General features: G+C 42.0%; 1 protein-coding gene across 7 annotated transcripts in view; it reads left to right on the top strand.

Annotated features, from left to right (window-relative positions):
- BLNK (B cell linker) overlaps positions 1–12,425 on the top strand; it is a 94,568-nt gene that overhangs the window by 61,700 nt on the left and 20,443 nt on the right. For 5 of the 7 annotated variants that reach the window (XR_014564892.1, XM_083741071.1, XM_083741069.1 and 2 more), the window contains 6 exons: positions 1,896–1,961; positions 5,917–5,973; positions 7,782–7,828; positions 8,960–8,994; positions 10,254–10,407; positions 11,917–12,074. Coding sequence is in view for 6 of the 7 variants with exons in the window: in XM_083741071.1 (XP_083597197.1) it covers positions 1,896–1,961; positions 5,917–5,973; positions 7,782–7,828; positions 8,960–8,994; positions 10,254–10,407; positions 11,917–12,074 (517 nt within the window). In the remaining variant the exon portion in view is untranslated. The remainder of the gene's footprint in view (positions 1–1,895; positions 1,962–5,916; positions 5,974–7,781; positions 7,829–8,959; positions 8,995–10,253; positions 10,408–11,916; positions 12,075–12,425) is intronic. The other 2 variants (XM_083741070.1, XM_083741074.1) reach the window with 1 other exon arrangement.

Below are 12,425 nucleotides of genomic sequence, written 5' to 3'. Positions count from 1 at the left end.
TAGAGGAGCTCGATTCATTGCTCAGAAACTATAATCCTCTCTCTTTCTTTAATTTCTGTTTCACCTGCACACCTGTTTATACAAAACTAAAAGTCACGTCTACCAAAACAAAGACGAGCTGAGAGGTAATTACTATGTCATTGCCTGAGTACAGTCCAGCTCCATTGAAATAACATTGACTAAATGGGAACAAGCTCTTTGACTCCCTTTCTACAATAGTGAGGTAGAGGTGAAATATATCTCTTCTACCCCTCAATGTAGGGGCAATACTAGGGTCAACTTGTTTTCCAAGACCATAGCAGCTAAAATTGTAAACTGGTGTCATCAACTTAACATCAACTTGATGTACAAGAATTAGCAAATAAGGTTGCTCATGGCATGGATATAAGCTTTAGCACTTGATAACATCTGCAGAGTTGGGGATGTGGGTGGTGCTGTGGTCTAAACCACTGAGTCTCTTGGGCTTGGAGATCAGAAGGTTGGCAGTTCAAATCCCTGGTGTGGAGTGAGCTCCCTTTACTCTGTCCCAGCTTCTGCCAACCTAGCAGTTCGAAAGCATACCAGTGCAAGTAGATAAATAAGTACCACTGCAGTGGGAAGGTAAACTGCATTTCTGGGCACTCTGGTTTCTGTCACTGTGTTCCATTGTGCCAGAAGCAGTTTTGTCGTGCTGGCCACATGACCCGGAAAGCTGTCTGTGGACAAATGCTGGCTCCCTCAGCCTGAAAAACAGATGAGCACCGCAACCCCATAGTCTCCTTTGACTGGACTTAACTGTCCAGGAGTTCTTTACCTTTTACCTTTGCCTAACATCTACAGATCAAATGGTTCAGTGTCTGGCTTAGAGATGGGGAATATGTGGTCCTCCAGTATTGCAACTTCCATCACCCTAAGCACTGGCCATGCTGGGTGTGGCTGATGGAAGTTGGAGTCCAACAACAGGCTCCCCACCTCTAATTCCTAATACTGCAAGGATGCTCTAATTCTGCAAGGATGCTCAAAAAAGGCGTGATTAAATGGGAGGGGATTCATTATTATTGCATGTTCTTTTGCAGGACAGATCAGGTTCTGGAAAAGGTGTCTTGAGCCTACCAAAGGTCTTTTAGTTGAAATCTTCCTTTCCGCTAATTAACTGATTTGGGTTAATAAAATTACACGTGGTACCGGGAGAGACCAGATAGAGAGAAGAGTGTGTGCACTCTCACACACATAATACTAGAATCTGGTTTATCCAATGAAGCTGAACAGTGAAAGATTCAAGACAGACAAAAGGACGTACTTGTTCATACTGTGGATGGATCAACAATGGGATTTGCTAGCCCAAGATCTGGTGTTGGTCACCAATTTAAATGGTTTTGAAAGCGGATTTGGACGGATCATAAATGACGACTATATACTACCTCCAGGACCAGTTGCTGCGAAGCAACAGTGGGGAAGATAATTGTCCTCATGACCTAAATCTCTTAAAGTTTGCAATCTTTAAAAAAAAAAATAGAAACCTTTTGTAAACTAAAAAATGCCAAAGATTCCCAAAAAAGGAATGCCATAGATTCACTTTCTGAGAAGTTGCTCAATAAACTGATTGAATCATTGTCATCAGACCAATGAGAAGATTTGCATTGTAGCACTATGGATGCTTATTTTAGATTGCCTCACTACAGAACACTTTGATGAGTTTTTCTCAACAGATGCTGGGTTTACCAACAGCTTCTGAGAAGAATTAACACTTCCAGCAAGAAAAAGAGTGAAAGAAAGAAGTGGTTTGGGGGAGAAAGGAACATATGACAGCAAATACGGGGCTTTTGATGTGTCTAGTTGTATATGTTGTAATACACCTTCTTGTTCTATTAATAACACAGCCATGATGAAAGATGTCCATGCTTTATTTTCTACAGGCAACTTCAAAAGATAGTACACGATATCAAGAAAAATGACAGCGGAATAATGAGCAAGTTCAAAAAGTAAGCTATGTACACCCGTAATTTACATGATTGAATGTTTTACTTATTTTAGTGCCTATTTTTGATACATGTTCAGCAGAAGACTGTGCATGCCTACTCAGAAGTAGGTCCCAGCATGTTCAAGGGGGCTTACTTCCAAATAAGTGTGCATTAAATGGAACACTTCGTGGTATGTGAAGGGTTGGCCCAGATGCCCAACTGAGCATTTTGAAATTCTCAGTTTTGCTCATAACAAACAGTTCTAAATAGTCTTCTTAATAACAGTATGTATATGAGGCCACATTAACTCCATACATTTAGAGCACTATGATAACACTTTAAACATGGCTTTCTCCAAGGAGTTGTGGGCTCTGCAGTCTGTTAAGGGTCCTGAGAGTTGTAAGGAGACCCCTTATTCCCCTCAGAGAGCTATGATTCCCAGAGTTCCCTGTGATTGGCTGTTAAACTACTCTGGAAAATGCAGTCATCATATGACACATGAAACCATTCTGAACCTCGAAGATGCTGTCCCAGATTTGGGCAGTGTTGTGTTGGAGGATATGCATAGATGGCCATAACAAAGCAGTTTACTCAACAAGCCGTAAAACAATCCATCGGTCAAAATAATAAAGTGCTATAACAAAACCAAAGGTAGATAACCTAAGTTCCGTAAATGACTTCCTTAAAATGTCCGCTGAAATAGAAAGGTCTCTGTCAAGCATCTGAAGTCCAGCAGAAAGAGGGCCTGTCTCATCTCAGGCAGGGGAGGGGAGCTTCACAGTATCATCTCCACAATGCTGAATGAGCAGCTCCAGGTGAATACAAACCATGGACCTGAGCCATAAGAGATCCCTAACAGAGACTTCCCCAAGGTGATCCTTAAGGTAACCATCAGCCAAGTTGTTAAGGGCCTTGTTAATTGACACAAGATCCTTTAATGTGACCCGGTAACATGGGCAACTGGTGCAAGCTTTAAAGCATCAGACTTATGTGGTGGTGGAATGCATGGTGCCTCCTTGGTCTTCCCTGCAGTATACATACCATCTGCACAAATGTCAGCTGAAGAGTTCTCTTCAGATGTTTCTCAGTGACAACTCACCACTGTTCCTAGGTGTATGTAGGCTTCAGATGGTCTACCTCATTGACGTTTGCTTGCAAATGCAACTGATTAAGAATTACAGCTCTTCTTTGTCTGAATGAGCCTGCAAAAGATGAGGCAGAAACTCAGGTGTATGTCAAAAGCCGGCTGAAAGTTACATCATGAATGGTCTCAGCCTCAGTAGGAGCACTGTTACTGCTCCTCTGCCTCATGAAATGCTCATAGTTAAGAAGCATATCTCCTCGTGACGTGCTGCTCCAGAGCTGTTCTACAGAGATTACCTCAGAAGGTGATGAACTCTCCTTCATTGGAGGTTTTTAAACAGAGGTTGGGTGGCCATCTCTCAGTAATTTTTTCGCTTGGATTCCTGCATTGTAGGGGGCTGGGCTGGATAACCCTTGGGGTTGCTTCCAACTCTACAATTCTATGAGGTGAAGGAGAAATAGAAGTAGCATGCAGCTCACCTTGCAAATAATTCCACTGAATAACCTACAGTGGATTCATTTCAAAGTGCTCAGACTTACAAACAATGCAATCCCAGCCACGTCTACTGAGACGTCCAACTGACTTCAGTGCTGCTTGCTCCCAGGTACATGGGTTTAGGGCTGAACTTTTATAAGGGCATCCCTTTTTGACCCAGCTGTTATGTATTGTCCTCCTATTGGACAAGCACTTTCAACAACTGCGTTTAAACTGGTATCTCTGTATTACAATGGCATGATAGCAACATGTCTCAACAACTTCTGTTGCAACAGACCTGATAAACCAAATCAACAAGGTTGTTCTCCCTCCTTCAAAGAGCTTGCAGCAATTCTTTTCTTTAGGGAAAGAGAGAGAGAGAGAGAACCAATTTGCCCCTACCACAACTGCTATGTGTGCGTGCTTAACACTGTATTTATCCTTAAAACACTTGACTAAATATAGATGCCTACAGAAAGGCACTCTGGAGCTAGACTCCTTTTATATTAGCTCATATATCACTCCTGCAATTATTACCTTCCTTCCACCCCAGAAAATGCTTGTGCTTCTCCTTGGCTCTAATGGCATCAATAGATAGCTGTGGGCAAAAAAAAAATTAGTCCCACAATCTGTTACCAAGAACAAGTAGCCAGTTTTGCTCACATGCAGGGCAAGAAGGAGGTATACTAAGTCCCCCATTCACAGCTGCTGCAACATCCATATCTTACATTTAATGCACTCTTATACCACTTTAACAACCATCATTCACCCAAAGAATCCTGGGAACTGTAGTTTGCTGAGAGTGAGTGCTGGGAATTACAGCTCTCTGAGAGGTCTGCTAAAAACAGATCCCCTCTAGGAGATCCATATGGCTGTATTTAATCAGACTTCTTATATTTTGAATGCCGTGAGTTTTGTTGTTGGTTCCTGTTGTGTTCACACTGTTTTACTGTCTCTAATTGACTCTGCTCTAACCCTCCTTAGGGAGAGAAAGAGCAGGATAAGAATGCTCATCATTAAATAAATCACAATGCTAAAGTGATGAGAGAAAACGCACTTGGTGTAACTTTCTTTTCTGTGCAGAAGTGTAGACGTCCTTGAAGTCGTACTGATGGGCTCGGCCGTTTCTCTGTTAGCAGAAGCCTGGCTTTGAAAGCACCTGCCAAACACTACATGCGTAACCTTGCACATGGGCAAACTGGCTTACAGGAGCATGCATGACCGAACACACCACATTTGACAAATACACGACTTCCTTTTTTATTTACTGTAAAAGCAAAGCTACTTTGGAGTACAAGAACCGGGTCACCATCTTTTGACCCTCCCACAATGGGAAAACGGTATCAGTGAAAATAGCTACATTTTGCATGCTGACTGTGCAGTCAAGGAAATGAATTGAAGCATAACATGAAAGGAGAAGCAATACTGAAAGGAGGAGGGCCATAAATTGTAGCATAACTGAACTAAAATGGGGAACTAGGGAGGTTTATGGCAGAATATCTAGGCCTCTAAACCTTGTGATGATGATGATGATAATGGAACATCAGTCATGTTCTCTCACCTACAGACAGAGGCTTCATTGGGCTACTTGTTGCAAAGAAAAACGTAGGAGTTTTTCGTTCATCAGGTTTGTTATCAGCCTGATAACTATTGTGAAATTTTATTATGAGGGTTGCAAACTTTTTCTGCAGGATCCCACTTTGTGGCTTGATCTGCAGATATCAGTATCGCTTGCTGTTTGGTGCTATTAACAGATACACGAGCAGGCATGACCGGTTTCTTTCCCCCTAGTCCATCAACAATACTGTTCTTAATAGCAGGGGTTGAGAGCATGATCCTCCCAGATGTTGCAAGACTACAGCTCATCGCCAAGCATCGTTCATGCTGGCTGCAGCTGATCAGAGAGTCTGACAACGTCTCAAGGGCCACAGGTTCCACAGCCCTGCTTTATGGTCAAGCCTGTAAATGTTATAATGCCAGTGATTCCCAAACCAGTTGAGCAAGGTTACGTGACCTGTAAATGGTTCCATTCCATTGACTGCTCACCAAATGCACACATATTCAAGCAATACACACACACACACACACACACAGAGAGAGAGAGAGAGAGAGGAGGTTTCTGTTTACTTTCTCTAGCAGCAGGTTCACCAATCTGAACAGCCAAAACTCACAAGAAATAAAAATGCAGCTGAGTGATTACTTTAGCATCTATTGGGTCGAAGCAACTAGATACATCCTCCAAATGCACATGTGGAACTCATACTGTCAAAGACTCACTATGTGATGCTACAGAAATACCAGTGGTGTGCATTTGTGGTTTCGTTCCAATTGCAAGTACGAGTGTTACAGCTTTCACAAACTGACAGACCTAACCTGCTTGAGAAACGTTTGTCTTTTCTTCTCTCTTTTGATACTTAGGTTCCAAAATGAACAAATGGCCATAATTTGCAAAACTGGAAAAAATACATGGGATCGGTATGGCGATTGAGAATTGCACAAGTTTTGGTTGTTCAGCATGAAGTCTTGTTGCCCGCTTTCAGTGTAATGCTTTTGTGTTTTTTGCCAGGGTTTACTTGTAAAAGCAGCGCCTTCTCTCTCCTGTCGAGTCCCTAGACCATCAGCCTCTTAATTTTCTTTTTTCCTAAAAGTACATAGGCAGAGCAAACTTGAATATCCATTCCACCACGGGACCATCTCATGGATTGTTTTTCCAGCACCTTACCTGTGTGATGCATGCTAAAAATGTAACACATAGTGTTTAAAAGCATGTTTAAGCATGTGTTTGATGTGGATAGCCGCTGCAGGAAATTCCAACTCCTTGTAGCCTTGTAACTGTATCAAATGATTTATGGCATCTACAGGTATTTTGTGAAATCTGCTAACAGCTCAGGCCTGTAGAAGTTGGAATGCATTTTGTTTAGTTAAACCCACAAATAATTCAAAAAAACATGTCATATTTCAGGCCGGTCCCATTCGAAAAAGACGTCTACTGCCAACCTGAAACACTGAGAAATTTCACTGCACTCTCATATACTGTGATCAAAGATAAACTCATCCTTTTTAAGCATGCCAGCTATGGTTAACTTCATTGGCTTGGATTCTAAGATAAATTACCTTAAGGAAGCTCACGGGAAGAAGTGTTTCCTAAATTCTACTCACTACTGCGGTCACAAGAACAAAAAATAGCCTCACTGGAGTGTTGGGAAGCCCCTCTGAACAATCTGAGATAGGGCATGGGAGGTTGAGAATCAGCTACAATTGAGCAGACCTCCATCTGATTTTGAATGATTAACACTATCCTCTACATGCCCACTCAGAAGTAGGGATGAGGGAGACATTCATTTCAGTTTGTATGTAAATGTGCACTGATAACATTAAAATTCTAAACAATATAGGGATGAATAAGTAGACACAGCAATAATTGTAAACAACTTTTAAACACTTGCTAAAAGATGCATGGCTTTTAAACAGTGCTGGGGGACATGTGGCCCTCGAGATTGTTGCTGGACTCCAACTTGCATCAACCCCAGATAGCATGGCTAATAATCAGGAATGATGGGAATTGTAGTCTAACAACATATAGGAGGCTACAGGTTCCCCATGCCTGGGTTACACTGTATCTTTCAGATGTTACAAATTCAAAATCAGATTGGACATGTCTTGGAAAACTCCCATCCACCTAACTAGGATCATTCCAGCTAAAACAGCTTATGAATCACCATTATCTGAGAACCCAATTCTGCTTAGATTTGCATTCATCAGCAGCTCCTCTTAAGCTGGTCAGGATCAGAACTGGTCCCTAGGCCCTGTGGAAAACAAATTGAAATTTTGATTAGCAAAGAAGAAAGGAACTTGTTTTCAAACAAAGAAGCTAGAAACCAATATTGAGATGCAGAATCAGATTCTGATTCAGAATAGACAAGAAATACTGGATGCATTCAAACCTAAAATTTGCAGATTAAAAGGACATTTCACTATTTAGCATTCTAAATGTTGTATTGGATAGTTTTGTAACTAACAATCTGCATTTCTTACATCCTTAATTGTCTGTCTGTTGTGTTTTCCTGCAGAAATATCCATGTTCATTACATGCATTCTTTCCCCAGAAGTATCACAAACCATAGATTTGTTTGCATCTTCATGTACCTCTTGCTAAGTGTCTTTGTCATGGTCTTTTGTCACCAGCTTTTTGTTACAGTTCGTTTTCGCCAAGTGCTTTGTTGCTAGGCAACTATTATTTAATGGTCTGGAAGTGTAATATAATACTTTTGTATTTTTCACAGGCTAACAAATAAACCACCACCAAGTGTGCCACCAGTAGATTATAGAGGTATGAACATGAAACTGTTTATTAACCATTAATTAAGTCCTGTGGTTGGTACCAACCACAGTTTAGGGAGTTTGGGGCTTATAAAGGAAGATGAGAGGCACGTCACATGTATCTTGCCTTGGGGGTGCCCATTCCTTGGTGGGGGCCCATGCAGTTGGCCCCCACCCAGATGGTTGGGTTAATTAAAAGTTATCTCAGCTACATGGAAACCACTCACAGAAGTGGTTCTGACATGGCTAGGGCAATGGTTAAATGGGCACTTAATCAATGACTTCATTGCATAGCTGATCATAAGTGTCATGTAGCTAACGTGAACACTGCATCCCTATGAAGAAATTTGAATCATTGCCTCGGCTATTAGATGTGAAAAGGCAGGCCACAGAAAAGCTGCCTCAGCTAAAAGATCAAACCATAAAGAAGTACCTGATGAAACATAACCCTTTGCTAGCTTTCAAATTGGTATTTAGGAAGCCTCAGGAGAAAAGTAGTACTGTGCTACATTTAGGCATCAGAGGCTGTGATTTAAGAAAGAGCAGTTTTGGATGCCCATTATACACAGTCCCTTGGCCTCAGATTTCCTGAGTAACATTTTGCAAGATGTTTCCTCTCCTCCTTGGTTCCTGTTTAAACAGAGATGCTGACTTTCTTCAAGAAGAGGGGTGCCTGCATGTGCCTCGTTCCTGTCAGAAGATTGCATTAATGTCTCATGCAAATGGTGTGCAGGCGAGGGATAGGAAATCAGTGTTGCAGACTGCCTAGCATACAGCTATTGGGGATGGATGGTCAGGCATGCAGGCTTCCACTGAGAAAAACGAAAGCTGCAAATATCACAGCATCTGACAGCCTATGAGAAGTGGCCAAGAAGATAAACAAAGGGGAGGGGGAGCAGCTTTCCCCCTTTGCCATAAAATGCAAATGCTGTATATTGTAGCACATGGTTATCAAATTGTGTCCTCAAGTGCCAGTTCATTTCACTACCGTAAATCTAAGTTACAGTATTAGCTAGCTGTATGAACACCTCAGTTAGGAGCATTCTGTAGACAGAGTTTTGCAAGAAGGAAGTATTTGACATCTTGCTAACCTGCATGCTCTTCAGTGGCTAGCAAACTAATTTTATTTGTTTTTACGCAGAGGCAGAGGAAGAGGAACAGTGGTCTGATGAATTTGTAAGTATATTCATCACACTTCCACCATTGCACCTAAATAACTATAAATCTGAGTTGTAGAATTTTTGACTCCAATTTTTGCTTCCATTTATATAAATGATATTATCAGTCTTCTAGTCACACTCTTGAAGAGCTGGAGATGTGTGTGTGTGTGTGTATGTGTGTGTGTATCTGCATTACTACCAAAATGCTCACAGCAGTGGTCTTGTGTCTGGATAATAAGAAGTTGCCACTTAGATCAGAACTGGAGTTGGGAGTCCAATAACATCCGGAGGGTCACGGGTTCCCTATTCCTGACCTATTTAGTTCTGATCTCACCACCCATTTCCTCCAGCACCACTGCATGACAAATGCTGATAAGGTCTGCTATTTAGTACTGTCACCTCGCCTCACTGGCTGCCATTGGGATTCGCCACAGGGCATAAAAACCCACTGAGTGTGCTACCAGCAAAAAAGTCACTGGTCCTCTATTCAAATTATTTCTTGTCTTGTTTTCCCTGAAACCCACACCTGCATGGCTCTGTTCCTCTGCACCCACGGTGGGGAACATCAGGCCCATGGTCCAAATGTGGACCTCCAAGTCTTTCCATTTGGCCCTTGGGACTGTCCTCAAGCAAAACACCCACAAGCCACACACACCCTTCTTTCTTGTCTGGAATGGGTCCTTGACCCCCTGTGGTAAAGTTTCTGGCCTGGAAGGAGAATGGAGGTGTTTGTATATAGGAGCCTCTGACTTTTGCATAGCTGGAATGTAACTTATGCATGTGATCAGAGTCCCATTCTTTGCTTAGCCCCCTTTTGCAACTGCCCCTGCCCACCACTGCTATGCAGCTCTCAGAAGGTGGCCTATGTAGGTATGTAGCCCTTTGCCTGTAGTTTCCTTGCCCCTGCTCTTCTCCATAATCATAGGCTGCTTTGTAAACTCAGGACAGGTTTAGATTGTCAGCTGAAGATGTGGCTTGTCCCAGAAAATATTGCATCCAAGTTGTTTATTGAGTGCTGGGGAATGTTCTCATGTTGTGACTAGTCTCTGGCAGCCCATTCACATCTACAGGTAATCATTATACGTCACAGGGGACTAATCACGTTCATGTAAACACAGAATTAAAAGACTTTGGGGGAGCTGCTTACATTTTGGGGTGGTGTTAAAAATAAACAATACTGTGGCATATCTCAACCCAACGCACGCATTCTCTCTAAGAGTTGCATCTTACAGGGTTCTAAGAAAATGAATGATGCCCTATTTATATATTTTTTAGGATAGTGATTATGAGAATCCTGATGACCACTCTGATCCTGAGATGTACGTGGTTCCCACCGAAGAAAACCCTGATGACAGCTATGAGCCCCCACCAAGCGAGCAGGAAAAGAAGATTCCAGCAGCCTTCTCATGTGCTGGAGGAGAATATGCAGGTAATCTTTATGCCTCATTCTATGCACCTGTTTTCCTATTCCAGAACATAATGAATGGCATAGAATTTGAAGGAAGCAGGAGGGATTTAAATGGTGGTCACACCCCGTTTCCCCAGTCTCCTAATCAGGGCTGAGGCTCAGTAGGATGATCTTCCTGCATTCCTAACTCCCACCTTACAATTGTTTCCTTTATGTATCTGCCAAAGTGGGCTTGAGTCCATGAAAGCTCATGTCACAGTAAGTAAGTTGGCCTTTAAAGGCCACAAGCCCTTTGTTGTTGTAGTTTCTAATTGTTAGCTGAGGTTACAATACCGCTCCCCCGCCCTTTTAATGGCACACACAAGTCTAGGGTCATTCATTGGGTGCTTTTCTGTGAGGTGGAAAATTAAATTATAACAGAGCTCAGCTGCACATGACACCATTCACAAAATTAGCACAAGTGACTTTTTAAAAGCCAATTTCAAGGGCAATCTGGACCAATGGGGCAGAGGGAGTCCAGATCAAGCTCCCCACATATGCAATCTACTTTTAAAATGCCAGTCAAGAAAAGTCTACAATATTATCCCCACCCCGAAGATATGAAGTTCCTGTCAAAACAATGAAGGGGTCTTTAAAAAATATAGATTGTTATTAAACAAAAAAGCTTTATTTTATTTTTAAAATTGCTGTGCAAGCTGATATGGAAAATATTCAGAACGCTCAGTTCTCTCAGTGGTGTTGTTTTCTCAAAAGTGATCAATTCCAGGAGTCGGATGATTTTTATGACTTCCCGTTTCATTGCTGGGGAGTTGAGGGTAGGAGGTATTTACAGGGCCCAGTTTTAAAACCATGCATTTTATGTCGATCCCCAGAAGTGTTTTTTGGCTGGGATCTTAGGGAGGGTTTCAAGCACAAGTAACTTTGACTATTGATCCAGTCATGATAAGTATGTCATATTCAAAGTAGTTTTGGATGTGTTACTGTGCCGGGGGGTGGTGGAAAAAGACATATTCTTGTACAGTCTGTTGCTTCTTAAATCAGACAGAGATGCAGAGAACCAGAGAGCACAATATACTGAACCTGCTTTGCAGTCACACTAAACCATAATAGAAATAAGCTACAGGTAATGTGTATGAGCAGCGTGCTGGTACGCACTGCCAAAAACACTCCTGCCATGCTGTTAGAAAACAAGCCATGGTCTGGCTTGGCATGTCAACCTAACCCAGGCTTATAGTTTGTTTGGTAGAAACAAACCACAAGCCCAAGTTCAGATGTGACAGACAGCACAGCTGGAGTGGGAGAGGAGTGGCGTGCCCATAGTTTCAGCAGCATGCTGTTCATTCACATTAAACCATTGTTTTTAACTATGGTTTAATGCACATCAGGTCAGATACATGTCCTGTTCCTGTACATCAGACGGACGTCTGAAACTGATCTCAGTCTATAAGTAGACTAGATCAAAATGGAAGGGGATGGAGGCACCCTTTTGAAAGTTAAGGATTCTTACTCAATTTTCTTTCTCGTTTATAGACAACAAGCGGCCTAGTCCACAGAAACCTTGGCCCGTCACCAAACCACTGCCTACTTTGCCAAGCAACTCATTATCTAAACCAAAGAAACTGGCCACTCTGCCCTTGCCGCCTGCTGCTGTCAGGCCAATACAACCACCTAAGCCTAAGGATGATGAGGTAATGCTGACAGATAAATCAGGATAGTTATTAGATACAAAAGCTAGGCATGGCCACCTTAAGAATGAATCCTCTTGACCATGGCAAAAGGGAGGTCACAATTTAAAATAGTAAAAATGATGACAGTAATGATTGAAAATTTATTGTTCTAGGAGCATTTGCCCATTTTATGAATTTAGCACATTTCACATTCTCCCCATACAAAAGATTCGGAAGTAGAAGGGAGAGTTGTAGGAAGCTGCATGCTTATTCCTGTAAATAATATTACCCTGGCACTAACAAGGCACTTCAGTTTATTTATAAAAGCAGGAGGAACAGAATGGAGATCAAGATAATCAAGGCATAGGGAAT

The sequence above is a fragment of the Podarcis gaigeae genome (assembly GCF_964106915.1).
Source record: "Podarcis gaigeae genome assembly, chromosome: 5".
Classification (NCBI taxonomy): Eukaryota; Metazoa; Chordata; class Lepidosauria; order Squamata; family Lacertidae; genus Podarcis; species Podarcis gaigeae.
Note: the sequence above shows the minus strand (reverse complement) of the source record. Positions and strands in the feature narration are given on the sequence as shown.